Source organism: Antechinus flavipes, chromosome 1 (assembly GCF_016432865.1).
Source record: "Antechinus flavipes isolate AdamAnt ecotype Samford, QLD, Australia chromosome 1, AdamAnt_v2, whole genome shotgun sequence".
Classification (NCBI taxonomy): Eukaryota; Metazoa; Chordata; class Mammalia; order Dasyuromorphia; family Dasyuridae; genus Antechinus; species Antechinus flavipes.
Window position 1 is genome coordinate 530798297 of NC_067398.1, and position 14655 is coordinate 530812951.

General features: G+C 32.0%; 1 protein-coding gene across 1 annotated transcript in view; it reads left to right on the forward strand.

The window, feature by feature from the left end:
- The window catches only part of ZNF236 (zinc finger protein 236), a 208242-nt gene that overhangs the window by 127982 nt on the left and 65605 nt on the right, over positions 1-14655 (forward strand). Inside the window, 3 exon segments of the mRNA XM_051970545.1 lie at positions 4883-4986; positions 7872-8023; positions 9773-10000. Of these exon segments, the coding sequence (XP_051826505.1) occupies positions 4883-4986; positions 7872-8023; positions 9773-10000 (484 nt within the window).

Below are 14655 nucleotides of genomic sequence, written 5' to 3' on the forward strand. Positions count from 1 at the left end.
TCGTCTTGCATTAATAATGATTTCATTCTTCAAAAGTGGAGGAACTAAAAAGTGGAAATTCTCTTCTGAATCTAATACTCTTAAATCAGGAGAAACTGGATAGAAATATTGGGAATTTTAGTTGAAAAGGAACACTTCATCTAAGATTTTGCAAAAGAGAAGAGAAGTTCTTGGCATAGTCTAAAACTCATCCTAGATATATGGAACATAGATTTCAGAATATTAAAAGGAAAGGATAGGTATGATTTCACAGCCTGAAATTCTTTAATGAAAATCAGCTTAAGAGGGCTAGAAAGCTCTTAAGTTAAATCTGAAGATCCAAAGAAACATTTCTAAGGATGAAGAAAAAAGGATACTTGTATGAAGTGCTTTATATAAGCACTTTATATATACTCATGACACAACTTGATTTTTTAAAATAAATGTACAGAAGAGGAGAGCAAGGGTATCTACCTTACTTGTCTGATGGGGGGATAAGCATGACATGGTTCCATAGAAATATTAAGTGTACTTCCAGAGATAGTGTAAAGTTTTTTTATAGGATTGATTACCTGGCATATTACTATTGTCTGCCTTGCAGCACTACTGCTAACAATACCAGACTTTCCAAAATGCAAAATAATAGAATTGTTCATCTTTACACAGATAAAATGAGAAAGTAACAGAAATCACCATGTGTTATATTCTGAAGAAGACTTTTGTGTGTTTTTTGCCATAAGGAATAAAAGTCTTAGGATATTAAGAAAGTATTTCAGCAGAACCTGTTTTTCTAACATAATCATTGGCAGAATTGCATGATTTTCTTTTACAGAAAATTTTAAATGTGTTTTTACAGCACAAGCATAGAAGCAAAAAAATAAAGATGGTGATGCTTTAGAATATTAAAAGAAAATTTTAAGATAATGAGAACATCTAGCTTAGTTGAGGTGTGAAGGAGGAATGCAGAGAAGGATATACCTGACCTGACATCTTTCTCATTGATCATATCTTCCATTTTTTCTTTTCTACCCTACTTCCATATTATGCCATATAATTTGATTTGTATGTATTAACTAAATAAGGATCTAGGGAAAAAAGGAGAACTGTGGGATTAAGAACAAATAACCAATATTTTAAAAATGGATCAGAAGGGAAATAGCATTCCAAGCCATTGGGCTTGAGTTTGACTATTGGCAAGTTCCTATAATAAACTAGAATGTATTAATAAAAATAACATTAATATCTAGTAAAAGATAGTGATCTCAAAGAACTAACACAATGTCATCATTAAATCACATCCAATTAACGTTATTTTCTTTTTGAAACTCATTTACTAAGCTGATAGATCAAAGAAGTTTTATAATTTACCTTGGTGTTAAGGAAAGAATTTCATAAAATATCTTATGCTATTCTTTGGAAAAATTGAAGAAATAAAGGGATGTGATAGTGAAGTAAGTTTCATTCAAAAACATTTACAAAGATGAAATTTTAGTAAGGCTAAATTAAATGTAAGCTAGCAAGGCTTGTAATAATTTTAGTAAGACTAAAGTCTTAAAACTTGGGTACTTAACAGAATTAGTTGTAAAAGATAAAGGCATGTTAGAAGTTTGTCAGAAAAATATCTGAAAATTTTAGAGAACTGCAAACTCTCAAAAAGTCCTTTTAGTAGGCAGGATAAAATACCAGATACTGTGTTCCTTTCTCAAACTGCCAAACTCTGCCAAACATTCATCAAACTCTGCTTCGGAGAGCACAACTCTACAGAGTGCTGGCCATACTGTTCCAATGCCAAATGTATGCTTGCCAAAAAGACTATTTTATGGAGAACTCATACAGGATAAGCATTCATGAGGTGGTGAGCAAAAGTGATACAATAACAGTCTCAAGGTCTCTTTTAATAACTTTAGAATTGATTGTATGACATGGGAGACACTAGCACAGGACCACCCAGCATGATGTGCCCCCATCAGAGAAGGTGTTGTGCTGTAATGAACAAAATAGAACTGAAGTGAGGGAGAAACATAAGATGCATGAAGTTAGAGAATCCACTTCTAATGTTCATATGGACTATTTGTGTCTGATCTATGGCAGAGCATTTTCAGCTCACATTGGTCTGGTCAGCCATAGTCGGAAACAGTATGATATAGTGATGTCCTTTTGGACAAAGGGCATCAACCAACCAAAAAAGTCACATGTGCCCTGGAGTCAAAAAAATTCGTGAAACACTGTAAGCTTAAAAGGCATACGTAGTGTCTAGATACAAAGAAATGATAAACCTGTCCAGGTCCAACTTTTTTTGGAGTTTTGCATTCAGTTCTAACCACCCAATTTGAGGAAGGAATTTGTTAAGATTATAAGCATCCAAAAGAATGCAGCTAGGATGGTGAAGAATCTTGAATCCAAGCCACTTAAAGATCATTTGAAGTAATTGGGGATTGTTTGGTAAAAGAACAGCTTTTTCCTTGTCTTTTGGGCATATGGCTAAGCAGAGGAAAGATGGATATTGATAGCTTTTTTCAAGTGGCAGCATGATCCTGTATTGGAAAAATCTTGTGTTGGAGTCAAAATATTGGGTCAAAAGCCAGCTCTGAACTTGGGCAACTTACACAAACCCTTTAGGTCTTCGATTTCTTACCTGTAAAATGAAGGAATTAATAGAGGATCTCTAAAATTTGAACCAATTTTGTGTTTGCAATCATTTGGAAGTAGTGTCATTCAGAGAAGGAGTTAGATTTTTCTCCCTTGACTTAGCTCCTTTCCCTAAAATCAACCCATTTTAAAATAAAACTTAGTTAAAACTGTAAAAAACATTCTTAGCTTCAGGATGCCAAAAACAGGTGGAGGGAGAGATGACCTGAAGGGGAGAATTAGGAACTATGGATGGAAGTTACATATTATCAAGTTTTTTTTTTTTTTTTTTTTTAAAGCTTCTTAGTAGGGCGATTTAAAAGTTAAATGGACTTCTTAATGGATTTTTTTCTTGATTGGAGATCTTGAAATGTGGACTATATGATTTGTCAGGTATATTATAGAAGAGATTCATTTTTAGGAATGGTTTAAACTAGATTTTCACTGAGTTCATTTATGTACTTCATGATTCTTTGAAATTTTCAGGAAATTATATTTGAGCTGGAGTTTTAAGGATAGGAAGAATAGGAGTAGCGATGGGGGTGGTTTAAGGCATTCTCAGGATGGAGAATTATTAGCAAAAATACAGAACCTAAAAAGTTTGGAATGTGTTCCAAGACAAAAAATATTAATCAGGCTAACCTGGACATGAAATGACTTAGTGTTAAAGAGATAGGCAGGAATCATATTTAAAAGGCTTTAATGCTGGCTCAGTAGTTAGGATTTTACTCATTTTGCAATAGGGATATTTTGCACAAAGAATCTTATTGTGGAAACATTGTAAAGAGTTAAAATTGAATGGGAGCAAAACCAACAATAGGTAGACTAATTCAGAAACTATTGAAATAATTTAAATGTGGCTTAATAAATCTACATTAAGTTATTAGTGGGAATAGAAAGAAGACTATTGCATAGATTGATAAACTTTGGGAGTAGACTATATGTAAAGAAGGAATCAAAGATGATATTGACATTGTGAGAATGTAAAACTGCAATTTTATCTCAGTTGAGGATTCTAAACTGGGAAAGTCTGAAGAAGTCATAATTGAATCACTTTTTATATGGAGAAGATTAACGGAGAAAATGTTTTACATTCTCTATCTTACACTCTTAAGGGAATAGAAGAGCATAAGTTTAGAAGACTTATACATTGAAGAGGAAAATAGCCAGCTAACAAAAGGAGGCTTTGAAGAAGTAGAGAAACAGGATACGTGTCAATGGTGAAGAGTTTATCAAGAAGGGAGGAATAGTGATCAATAATGATAGCTTTTCTGCAGACATGAAAGATTGGAACTGAATAAAAAGCAGCTGGGTTTGACTGATGACTTTTGAGATATCAACTTCAATGGAGTGGCCAAAAGAAACTGTTTAGTATAAAAGATTGAAATTCAGGAGCAGAACTAAATCTGTTTACTATAGCAAAAATTGAGATAGTCATTTGAGATGAGGAAAGAGAAAGATCAAATCAGAGAAGTTTTAAAGTTTAGAGGGTAAGAGGGGAATTTAAGGTATTTATGTCACATGGTTTTGGTCTTCTCAATAAAGTCATACATTAGATTATATAGGTATTTAAGAAAAGAGTTGGGTATCTGAATTTGAAAAAAAGAAAAAGATTTGAAATAGTCTCCATGAAAAACTTGTTAAAATGAGTAATGCTTTAATAAAATAATTTCCAAACAAAAGTGAATGCCTAGCTTAAGGTTGTATGAAAGATGTTCCAAATTGCAAAGAAGCTAACTTTTTTTTTTTTAAGTATGCAGCCCATTTATCAGTTATATGCTGCCAGCCAATATTGCCATTTCTGGAATTACCCAAAATAGTTGTAAGGTTTTTGTTTTTTTTTTATCTATGTCCTATGTTGTCGGACAGATTTTAAGGCAACATTCTTGTATCAAATTTCTTCTCTTCAGTTCTGGTGAGGGACAAGAAATTGTTAAAAATCAATCTTACAGAGTGCAGTCATAATACAGCTTGAGGCATGTAAGAGAGATAAACTTAAAAATTATGTGAGAATATGGTAACTTCACAGATTTATTTACATACTTTTAAAATTGTTTATAGATGAATTAATTTTTCCTCAAAAGAATGTAGGTTTATTCTTAAAGACTCACATAAATCTAGCCTATGGGCCTCTTTTTAGAGATGAAAAAATTGAGATCCAGAATTAATAAATGATTCTCTCTCTGGAATACAGATAGTAAATATTATATATGGGTAGTCAAATGGCCTGCTTTCTGATTTTATCTTTATATTGAACTAAATCTTTTAATTTTAGACAACTCGTTTGATTCAAGAACATTCACAAGAGGATCTGGAACTACAAACTCAGCGACCCCAGTTTCTTGAGGACAGTGAGGATCAAAGTAGACGTGCCTACAGGTGCCCATAGCTGTTTTCATTAATTAAATATTTGTTCAGTTAGGATTTTTCTTGAAGGTAATATACTGTCTTTCTTTGAGGACCCATTTTTCTTACACACACACACACACACACACACACACAGACACACACACACACGGTTCATTATGACAATGAATTGAACTTCAAAGGTTATGCCAGAAGACTGCAAAGTTCTGACAAATTTGATTTAATAAGATTTTAAGTGTGGTCTTGATAGCAAGCTTTCCTCTACTTAATGAAACTGGTTCTGAAATATTGGATAGTCTGTCATCCAAGAGTTTGGCCCTAAGTAAGAAAGAACTTGGATATGAGAGTGAAGGAAAGGAAATAAGCATTTTCCATAGCATCTATTTGCATGTGCTATATATATTGAGTTTTTTTAAAAAAAACAAATATTATCTGATTTGAGCCTCACAACTACTCTGTGTGGTGGACGCTATTATTATTCCCATCTTACAGTTGAGAAGACTAGGGTAAACAGAAGTTAAATGATTTAATTGGAATTATATAGCCAATGAATTATTGAAACTGGATTTTAATTCAGATTTTCCTGATTTGATAGCATGTATGTGTATGCAAATGGATTTAAATATAGATGTAGTGAGATTATAAAGTACATGGTATTTTTTTTAAAAATAGAATTTATAATTATTTGACCAGATCTATGATTTCTTTTCATTTTCCTCTTCCTTTTTCATCCTGAGGAATGTAGTGGGAAAAATGCTAGACATGGAATCAGGAAGACCTGAGGTCTAGTCTAACATCAGATACTTTTTAGGTGTGTGACTCAAGCAAGTCATTTAACCTTTGTCTGCTTTAGTTTCTCCATCTGTAAATTGTCTCATGGTGATAGTGAGGATCAAATGAGATATTTGTTTCATATCTTAATAAAGTGCTTTATTAAACCTTCAAATGCTATAGAGATGATGGTGATGATAATTGGGCTACCTATCTTGCCCAGGCTGGAAGTGTAGAAATCACTAGGAAGCTGGACTCACTCTGATCAGTATGGAAGATTTGACCTTTTACATTTTCAATGTAGGTCGATTGATTCTTCCTTGGGCAGTACAGTGACCTTCAACTTCTAAGGACTTATCATATTGATAACTAATTTTGTTTGGACATTCAGTAGACTTAGCTTACTGCAGCTCAAAATTCTGGCTCACATCTGTAATTCCACTATAATAATGAAAGAAATCCCTTCCAACAATAAAACTTGTCATTTTCTCAGAAATTTAAGTTTATAAAGTTGTCTGGGGCACTGTGAAGTGATTTGCCCAGGATTAAACAGAATCTTAAAGTCAGTACCCTTAAATCTAACTCTCAAATATTCCACTTCAGCCTTTATTTATCATAATGGCAATAGTTCACATTTATATAGTGCTTTATGGTTTGTAAAGTTCTTCATCTGTGTTCAAATTGTACCTTGGAAGGTTACACACTTATTCCAATGCTATTGTCTTTGTTCAAAAAAATTTTTTAAAGTTCTCCATTAGTAATTACTGTATAAATCTCATTTAATTCCTGTTTCTTGAGAATGATTCAGGTAAAATTTTAACTAATTTACATTTTATTTTCAAATTACCATAAATTGTACATACATACATACATCCACATACATGAACACAGAATTCTGTATTTGTACAGAGAGGTGCATGTATGTTATGCACATATATCAAATTTATGTGAAAATGAAAAATGCTATTGACATTTTATACCAGTTTTCATTTATAACCATAACATTGCCTTAACCAGTCATTAACATATTTTAGCCAAACATAAAAGGTTGCTGACTAACTATAAAGAGTTCTCAAGGTCTTCAGTAAAAGGAGAATACTTTAATCTTATAGGTTACCTTACCTTACCTCTTACCTGTACTGAGAAGCAGTAAATTTATTGTTGGGATATGCAATACTGTTTGTATATAAGCATTGTTCCTTTGTAAGTAACTGTTTCCATAGTGTTGTTTTGCCTAAAGTCATATTTTCTTAGAACTTATTAAACTGAATTCATCAGGGTAAGTTCCTCCCCTTCTTAGACTGATGTGTAATTAATATAGTTTTTCATTATTAGTAAATGTTACTTTGAAGGATATTAGCAGTATTATCTTGGTATGTTTCTGGTCTGAGTTACAGTAAGGTAAAAATAACATTTTGGTTAATAGATGATAATACAATGTCCACTTAAAATTTAGAGCTGCATAAAAATAGAATTATATAATGATCATTTAAGTAGAACTTGTTATTTCAGTCTTTAAGTTCACATTTTAAAAACACTTGAAATATGAACTTAAAATGTTTAATAGTTGTGAAATCCTGTAATAATCATAATATGCTTAGTAAAAATTTAAAAACATACCCACGTCAAATTGTATTTTTTAAAAAATAATTTCCATTATTAGCTGTTTTATATTGCATTATTAATTAGCATTCTCTATAAGTTGGCATCTCTGTTCTTTAGGAAACAATGGTGACTAATGAAGGATTAGGTCTGATATTGTAATATATGTATAATATTCTAAAATATATGTAAGAGATTATTTTATTTTATATTATCCAGAAATGTGACATTCTGACTAGTGAGGGATTGTTATTTTCAAATAAGATTCACAAGATTAAAGTATAGTGTACATAACTATGTAAACTATAATAATAATCATGATTGCTAGTTGTATAATATGTTAGAATTTTCATAATACTTTGATGTAATTTTCAGTTTAACAATAGGGTTGGATTTATTAATTTTTTTTTCATTTTATAAAAATTACTGATGAAGTTTCTGGATTTTTTTTTTCTTATACAGGTTTTATTTTTATAAGCTCAGACATAGTGACTTAGTATCAATTCTTCATTGTTTCATTATAGATGTGAATATTGCAACAAAGGCTTTAAGAAATCTAGCCACTTAAAACAGCATGTGCGATCACATACTGGTGAGAAGCCCTATAAATGCAAGCTTTGTGGACGTGGATTTGTTTCCTCAGGTGTTCTCAAATCCCATGAGAAGACACACACAGGTAATGTAGTCTGCTTTTTATTTGGAAAGCATAAATTTGGAATGTCAGAATATTGTTAAAATTTCTGTCATTTGCATATGACAGAGAAATACAAAAGGCTTAACTGGCATGGCTATTACAGCTATATTTTTTCCTTATACATCAAGTAAATTGTTGTTGTTGTTGATTTGTCTCATTCTTTTGTATTGTAGCTTAATACATTGTTGCTTGGCACATACTTTATATTTTGTGTTCATTTGCTTCTCTGTATTTATATCACTAAATTGATCCAAAAGATAATTCTTTAAATGCTTAAATATGCTACTAGTGGTATGTTAAAATCATGTTGTAATGTTATTTATGGAGCACACCTATCAGGCAGAATTTAATGTCAGGCATATGTTATTTCTCTAAGTGACTTAGTTAAACAAACTCAGGCTGTCCCTCATACAAGATATTTATTGTAGCATGGATTATGAAAACAGTATGTAGAGGAGGGAAACTCAGTGGTATGTTGGTAATTTTAACTTACTGTATGTAGGCTTACATAATAATTCAGAAGATGAAAAGAATGTAGTAAAATTGAAACCATTTTTTTTTTGAAGTTTACTTCTGCTGACCTCTTTCTTTGGTATACAACTTAATTCTCTTTTCTTTACTTTTCTCCTCTGTGGAATAAAGAGTTGAAATAAGTCATTTATTTGGTCTTTTCCAATCCCATGGTACCTTATATTTGAATAGTATTTTATGTTTTAGCGAGTCTTTATACATACTCTGTGAGGTAGGTGGCAAGTATTATAATCTTTTTTTTTTTTGCAACTATCAATTTAATTTAAAATATTTAATTTTTTAAAATATTATTATAAAAACCTGAGGCAGTGTATAGAGTGCTAATAAGTCTGAAATCAGAAGACCTGAGTTCAAATCCAACCTTAGACACATAGTAGCTCTGTAAACCTGGGAAAGTCATTTATCTCTGTTTCACTTCAACTGTAAAATGGACATAATAACATCTATCTTCCAGGGTTGTTGTGAGAATCAAATAATATTTGTTAAAAAGTACTTAACACAGTGCTTGTCACACAATCTCTATATAAATGCGTGTTCCTTTCCCTTATTTAATTGTACAACATTTCTCTGAACCATATAAAGTGGGTTTATGTGAGCAGCTTATGAAAATGTTTCATTCTAAAAAATATAGGCATTATAATGGATAAGGTAAACATATCCACTGAATTGTGGAATTTAAAAAAGATTTGCAGTGTAAACAAAAAGTGCACCTCTATATAGAAATGTGTAAATTTGTGGAATGCATTATTGCCAAGAGATTGTCTAGACTGAAAACACAATTAAAAAAAAATCTAAATTACATTTTGACTTAATTAAATTAAAATTTAAATTAAAGAACAACAAGACATAATAAGTTAGTGGAGGGAAACCAGATATTTTAGAAGTTCTCTAACTTTGAAAGTTGAAATTAATCAGGATATTCTTGTTATTCCAGCTATATACCTCTTGCCACCTCTATCAGTCACAGAATATTGGAGTGGATAAAACAGAGTCTGACTGCCCAGTGTGGTGGTACTTATGTTTTTAAGACAACTCATTTCCTAAAAAAAAGGCAATTGTAGATAAAGCAATCAACCAATTTCCTTTTTACTTCCACTTGTTTAGCAAGAAAATTGTGGCTTTTAAACCTCTTGTGGTTTTTTCAAAGTAATGAATTTTTTTTTAACTACATAGGTTTTGATAATATTGTTTTTGTTGTAGGCGTAAAAGCATTCAGCTGTAATATTTGTAATGCATCCTTCACTACCAATGGTAGTCTCACCAGACATATGGCAACTCACATGAGCATGAAGCCTTATAAGTGTCCATTCTGTGAGGAGAGTTTCCGAACAACAGTTCACTGCAAAAAACATATGAAGAAGCACCAGACTGTCTCTTCTCCAGTAGCAACAGCTGGAGAGGGAGGAGGAGGAGGAGGAGGAGGAGGAGGTGAAAATTTTTTTTAATTAAGGAAATCTACTCATTCCTATATTGCTCTAATATTCCGCTACTAAGTGCTAATTTGTGCTAAATAAAGTCCTAAATGCGAAAAACTAAAACTAATGTTTTTCATCTGTTAATTTATAAATACTTCTTTGAGTTTCATTTATGTATTTTTTTCTTTTTTTCTTTTGGTTCTGTTTTGGTTTGTTTGTTTTTAAACATTTAGAGGCAGTTAGGTGATGCAATGGATAGAATGTGAGTCTTGGAATAGTCAGGAAGACCTGAGTTTGGTTCCTTTCTCAGACATTTATTATAATTGTATGATTTTGGAGAAGTCTTTTTAACCTGTTTCTAATTTTCCACATATATAAAATAGGAATAAAATAATGAAGATAAAATGAATATAATAGCATCTAAGGTTCTTGTAAGGATCATGAGTTAAAAGCTCTTTGCAAAAAATCTAAGTGCTGTATAAAAACTAGCAGTTACTGTTATTTATTAAATAGTCACAGAGATAGTACAATTTTCTATATTAAAGAAGAATGTAACCCTGTCTTTATTGTACTTTTAAACTTTTTTATGGTTAGGAAAATGACTAAAAGGTACTATTTTCTTTTAATATGATGAGTTTCTTGAGATTATGGTTTTTCCAAAAAAAACTTAGTATTTTTACCATCTAGCATATACCGAAATAAACAAACTCAGAAATAAACAAACAAAAGTAGATGATAAAATGGCATTTTAAAGTATTATGAAAATGTTTGCTATCATTTTTTCTTCCACAAGTATTTTGAGTCCCTTGACTACTTTGTTCTCGTAAGAGCTTACTTTAGTTTTCAATCAATCAAATTTTTCCTTCTTGACTCAGTTAAAGAGGCACACACATAATTTCATAAAGCTAGACATTAGCCTATGTCTAGCTTTCCATCGTGTATCTCTTCTTTCTCTATACTATTTCACTTGGTGATCTCAGGCAGTGCTTATGAATTCAGTCATCTCTTTGTTGATGGACTTTCAGATTTATGTATTCAGCTTTAAACTTTGTTGTTGTACAGTCATTTTAGTAATGTCTAACTCTATTGTCATTGTATGTGGTGTTTTCTTGGCATATACTGGAATAGTTTGCCATTTCCTTCTCCAGCTCATTTTAGAGATAAGGAAGCAGAAGCAAACCAGGGTTAAATGACTTGCCCAAGGTCACATAGCAAGTAAGTATCTGAGACCAGATTTAAACTCAAAAGGGGAGTCTTCCTGATTCCAAGCCCAACACTCTGTCCACTTAGCCAGCTAGCAGCCTCTGTAGATTTCTCCTGACCTGTAGTATCACATTCTCAGCAACCTCTTAAACATCTCAAACTTGGTATTGTGTCAATATCTTAAATTTAAATATGTCTAAAACTGAAATCATTATCTTCCTTCCTCATCCTCATTTTCCTGTTATTCTGGAAGGTATCATCAGTCAATTAAGGCTCCCAACTTAGATGTTAACATCATTTCCTTATTTTCACTGCCTATATCAAATCATTTGCAAAGTTTTTTTTTTCCTGTTTCTTTTTTTATTGCTAAATTTTATTTTCAGTTCCAAATACTTTTCTGCCTTCCACCAATCAATACTCATTATACATATGATGTCATGCAAAATGTATTTCCACATTAACTATGTTCCCAGAAAACAAAATAACAGAAAAAAATAAATGCTTCAGTTTGTATTTTGAGTCCATCAGTTCTTTATCTGGGAATCATTAACATTTTCCCTGAGTCTTTTGGAATTGTTATAGATCATTTTACTGATCAGAGTAGACAATTCTTTCAGAATAGATTATTTTTTTACAATACTACTTTTATTGTGTGCCTTGTTCTCCTAGTTCTACTTACATCACTTTGCATCATTTTGTATAAATCTTCCTAAGTTTTTCTGAAATCATTCTCATCATCTTTCTTATAATATGATGGTACTCCATCACAGTCATGCACCATAACTTGTTCAGCTGTTTTCCAGTTGATGAGCATCCCCATTGCTTCCAGTTCTTTGCCACCACAAATGGAACAGCTATAAATGTTATTGTACATAATGAGTTATTTTCTTTGATTGTTTTGAAGTACAAAATTAGTAATGGTATTGCTGGTCAGAAGATATGCACAGCTTTGTAATCTTTTGAGAATAGTTTCAAATTGTTTTAGAGCTCCTGAGATAGTCTCCAAAATGTAGAAAAATAAGTGTATTTTTAGTATCAGCAACATAATTTTTTCTTTTAGTGAAAATAAGATTCAAAGTAGAATTTTTCTTTGTTTTCCTTATAACTTTTGAAAGATTATATTATAAAAGCAGCTCAGGAAGCTACCAGATGTTTTACTTTTGGCAGAAAGTTCCAGTAAATGTTTAAGAACCTTTTGCCAGTGTGCCTTTTTTTTGGGGGGGGGGAGGGGAGGAATCATTGATAACATTAGAACTAATGCTTTTGGGCTTTTAATACTCTAGCCCCTGTGCAAATGGTACTTAAGAAAATAAGGTTGTGAAGAAGTACTATACCAAAACCAAATGTACCTCAGAAATCTTTCAAGGTATTGAACTCTTAGTTGTCCAGATCCTAGAAGAGGGAAAGATTCCAAATGACTGGGGGGAATAAATCAGACAGAACTAGCTAAAAGATTTAAAATGTAATGGGAATTGCATCAATAAATGATTTGCTGTGATAAGACCCTCTCATTGGCTTTCCCAGAGTCTGTCTGACCTGGGCGGAACACCCTTTTCAGCCCAGTGACATTGACATTTCTTGCAGTTTTTTTTTTTTTTTTTTCTGTTTATCTTGAGCTGGAGAGAGGTTGCATTACATCAGACTCTGTTCAGAGGCTTGGTTTTATGTGATTTTCAAGAAAAACTGGGAGAGCTCGAGCAGCTTCCTGACTTTACTCCTCCATCAATTGCATATTGATGCATATCAATTGCATCAATAACTTAAAATCCATATGCCCACTTTCTCATTACTAACAATCTTTTTGAGGATAATGCATAAGTTTAAAGATATCTTTGATTAAAAAATGAATATAGGTAGACTCTTGAAATAATTTTCTTTAGCAGACCTCGTTTCAATCACTCTGTTGAGTAACTGAAAGATATTAGTAAAATTGTTAGAATTGAAATTCTGAGAGACAGAATTCCAAACATGATCAATTTGTTTGTTAGGCTATCAGTAACAACTAAATTGATGACTAGACACCCAGAGTGAATGTCTTACAGGGTCTTTTGGGTAAGTGTCTTTCCTTCTAATTGGCATGGCAGTATATCATTTGGACCTCCTCTGGCATAGACAAATTCTAGATGGCAGAAATTTTAATGAGGACATAGGTTAAGAGCTCTTAGTTCCTTCCTATCATTTCATTAAGGTTTTTTGTTTTGATGGATTTGTGGTTTTTATTTGTTTGGGGTTTTTGTTTGTTTGTTTGTTTTTTGGTATAGATGGGAAGATTAATCCTGTAGCTGGTGAAAATGGACTGACCTTCAAATATGGTTGATTATGTTCCTTTTTGACCATAGTTCAAACTAATTTTTTGACTACTGGATTCACAGAAGCAAAGGTTTCACTTGGGAAGCCCAACCCAATCTGGTTAAGGAGCAGATAGATACCTTGGGGACTTAGGAATAATCGCATTACACAGTCATGTCCTTCTGAAAATGCCTGCCCTTCTAAAGTGAAGTCTGACAGTGAGGGAAAGAAAGGGATCACAAAGTAATACTGGTTATTAAATAATAGAACATAATGTTAATTTTCTTCACAATATAAGATCCTGCTTTATTTATTGTTCATTCCTCCCCCAATACAAAATAAAACAAAAACTATAGTTTACTTTTTTTTCTGTGTTCACATTATAAACATACAATATTTTGTGATAGATGGAAACACAGAAATGTCTTTGATCAAGGCTTAAAATAGGAGCTAGATGCTGATTAGCATAATATACCATGTATGATTTAAATTGATTAAAACTTTCCTATAAATGATGCTTTCCAGATGCCCTTGTTTGCAAGTAACATGTTACTAAAGAAATCAAGACCATCTTAATACTATAATCTCCTTAGGCAACTCCTGTTTTCCTTTCTCTTCAAAATTGTTTTCATGTAGTACCTTATTTTATGGCTCACTAAACAAAGTTATTTCTCCTTTTCTGCCTTTCACTGACTCTTGATATGTTCTTACCATATGTATAGCAAACGCAATTATTGGAGGAGAGACATTAAGCTGCTTTTTCTATTGCATTATTGATAAATTGTGACTTAATCATATATACACATGTGATAAAGAATGTGGCCAAAACTGACATGCAGTTGCTTGAGAAGCCCATTGAGTTATTTTTTATGTATATTTTTGACAGATACTGAAGACCATCAATTATTAGTAGAAAAATACTGTATTGAATTGCATTTAGGAAATTATATATCACTTACACTGATCCTGATACGTTCCCAGACATAAACTTTTTTTTTTTTTAAATGATCTCAGCTTTGGAAGAGGATGTCTTAGGCCATTTAGTTCCACTCATACCTAAATTAATCTGCAGAATAACATATTAGCCAAGTGGTTTTTTCTAATTGAATACCCTCAGTGCAATGAAATCTACTAATTCAAAAAATAGCCCTATCCATTTTCTGGTAGCTCTAATTA